Source organism: Diplotaxodon limnothrissa, linkage group LG7 (genome assembly GCF_057381915.1).
Source record: "Diplotaxodon limnothrissa isolate DT_005_m linkage group LG7, D_limnothrissa_male_GT1.1, whole genome shotgun sequence".
In the NCBI taxonomy this organism is placed as follows: Eukaryota; Metazoa; Chordata; class Actinopteri; order Cichliformes; family Cichlidae; genus Diplotaxodon; species Diplotaxodon limnothrissa.
In genome coordinates this window covers 62,644,282-62,646,905 of record NC_140602.1, presented here as the reverse complement: position 1 = coordinate 62,646,905, position 2,624 = coordinate 62,644,282, and the positions used below count along the sequence as shown (strand labels likewise).

Genomic DNA, 2,624 nt, shown 5'->3' with positions numbered 1-2,624 from the left:
CAGAATGTTAAACAGTTATTGACAATATACTGCAGAATGCGGTATGTTGATACCAGCTGAAGTCTGCTCATGCAGAGAAAGTAACATGTTAAAGTAGCACCCATACGAAAGCGAAGAGAACTGTAAACATAACTTCCTGTATGTCAGGAAGTCACTGACGGCACTTAGTTCCTCTTTCAGGGTGTGAAACTGTTGCTGTTGTTGAATCTGGAAACATTTGTATATTTGTCTCCAGCCAGAAGATCTGCATCGCTTATCATAGATGAAAGACGCATCAGCCAACATGGCTCAGGGGGAGCTCAGAGAGTCTGCCCTTACGATCGAGAGCCTCACTGCGCAGCTAGTTGATCTGCAGAAGGAGGTTGGCTTTTTATCTTACGTATAAGGCTTTAATTTCTGTCAGCCAAAATGCCTGTGTTTCTTAGTTCTAAGTGTGAGTACAGACCATGGTTCCATTACAGGAAGGATGTTAAATGATCTGAGTTTAGAAATAAACTGAGCTGATTAACATTGATGGTGAGTTTGCAGTTCCATAAGGGATGATCAGAGTAGTGTTCTACATATGTTCACCCTGAGTTAAGTGCATGCATGAGTAGGGAAAGAGAATTCAGGAAGCTATTAATAGATGAAACTTTGATATGATATTCAGAGAGATTTTTTAAATGCTCTTCATTTACAATTTCAATACAATAATACATATTCCAATGTCGCAAGAATGTATAGACTTGTAGAGCAATAGGTGTTTGCCTCAATGTTTCTTAATTTAGAAGATTGATGTCATATAATGACTGTCTCGATAGCTATCAGTATGAGTTTTTACAACTGTCTTCTATACATTGACATAATAGCTGCAGAAGTTTAGAGACATAAATACTGATCATGTCAGAACTCTATTTTTTACTGTAGCCCATCCAATCCTATGACATTTTTAAGATGTCATGAAAAAAATGATGCCAAAATATAACTTACATGCCAAAGAATCTGGCTCTACAAAACTACCTGTGTTTAAAGTTAAAGTAAAAAAAAAAAAAACCCCAACATCCTAACTTACTTACATTTCAATACTGATTAGTATTAACCTAAATCCTAAAGAAAAATTTACCAAATACATTTGAACAATGCTGTCACGCAGATCACAAAGCTAACAAAATTAAAGCACTGCTGAATGACACTGTGGACTTGCTTGTTCACCTCTGTCTTCTTTGCAAATATTGAGACTCATGGTTGGCGTGAACGTATAGCAGAGCTGGAGGCAGCATTGGTAAAGGAAAAAAATACGAGCTGCAAAATGCTAGCAGACAAAGAACGTGAGGTGGCTGAGATCCAAGCAAAGATGCAGCAGCAACTTCATGAGCATGAGGAGTTGTTTGATGTTAAACTTGCCCTGGACATGGAGATAAACATCTATCGTAAGCTTCTGGAAGGAGAAGAAGAAAGGTGAGGAAACAAAAATTTTGGCTCATCTTTTGACATCCCTTCTGAAAAGCTTTGATAACGCAGAACTCTTTAACTTTGCTTTTCTTTAGGCTAAAGCTGTCTCAAAGTCCTTCATCTCATGAAACCATGTCTCGAGGCTCATCCAGCAGTGGAAGTGTGTGCACCACTCAGGGAAAGCGGAAGCGTGTTGACATAGGGGAACAAAACGCCAGCAGCTCAATGTCAAAAGTGCACACTGCCTCAGCCACAGGACCCATCTATACTGACGAGATTGACAGAGGTGGCAAATTCATCTGCCTTCAAAACAGTGGAACTGAGGCAAGTTTGACATGATTCATGTCACTTCAAATGTATGTGGATTTCTAGAATAATTTTTGTGTATCAGACTTTCAAACTAAAACTATGTATGTGACAAGTCTAGTATTCTGGGTCACACTTGTTGGGATTTGGTACAGTTTAACAAAATACAAGTTTTTGAAAAAATGAATGTTTCCGATGTGTGCTATAAAACAGTTTGATTATAGATTTGGTTGATTTCGCAGAGAGCGCCTCACACCGCCAAGACAGCCTGCTTAATCATGTGACTTGGCTGCACCAACCACTCCTCATTACTATCATCTCTGAGCCCATCCACTCTGCTGCCAACTGTAACACAAAAACTATTTTTCTATCTTTTGTAGTAAATTTCAGCAAAAATGCATAACTGTGTGTTAAAACTGCATTAATGTTTTTCTGTAGGTATTCATGTGAACAACCAAAAATCAAACAGAACTGTATTTCTGAACTTTCTTTCTTGAATCTGTATTTAAATCTTAACATTTTCTCTTTTCCTGTCATTTTATTTTTGTTGACTTTTTTACAGTTACAGAAAAGCCACAAGTGGTTCATTTTTTTCTGGTCTGGTAAGCTGTAAAGGTTCTATATCATCCTGTTAAACTAAAACAGGGAATCAAAGGATCTTAGTTGCCCCGAACTACATGATTGTTGATGAATATATATTGATTGTTAATAAGGAAGTAAGGGCAGTGTGTTGCAACTGTTACAACTCTTTTCGTATAGAATGAAAACTGACTTTAGTCACTCCTGTGTTAGTACTGGGTGGTAAATGATTGGATCTAAGACACTATGAACATTCAATGAAAGCAAAAGCTTGCATTTTTAAACAGTATGACTCATTTCTGTGAATT

At 37.5% G+C, this 2,624-nt stretch overlaps 1 protein-coding gene across 1 annotated transcript; it reads left to right on the top strand.

The window, feature by feature from the left end:
- The first annotated feature begins 262 nt into the window (after positions 1 to 262).
- LOC146629484 (lamin-B1.S-like) lies at positions 263 to 2,075 on the top strand. Its single transcript, XM_085358633.1, has 4 exons — positions 263 to 361; positions 1,217 to 1,437; positions 1,527 to 1,755; positions 1,980 to 2,075. The coding sequence occupies exons 1-4, from the start codon at positions 263 to 265 to the stop codon at positions 2,019 to 2,021; spliced, it is 591 nt and encodes a 196-aa protein (XP_085214759.1). The 3' UTR covers positions 2,022 to 2,075.
- Positions 2,076 to 2,624: the final 549 nt, after the last annotated feature.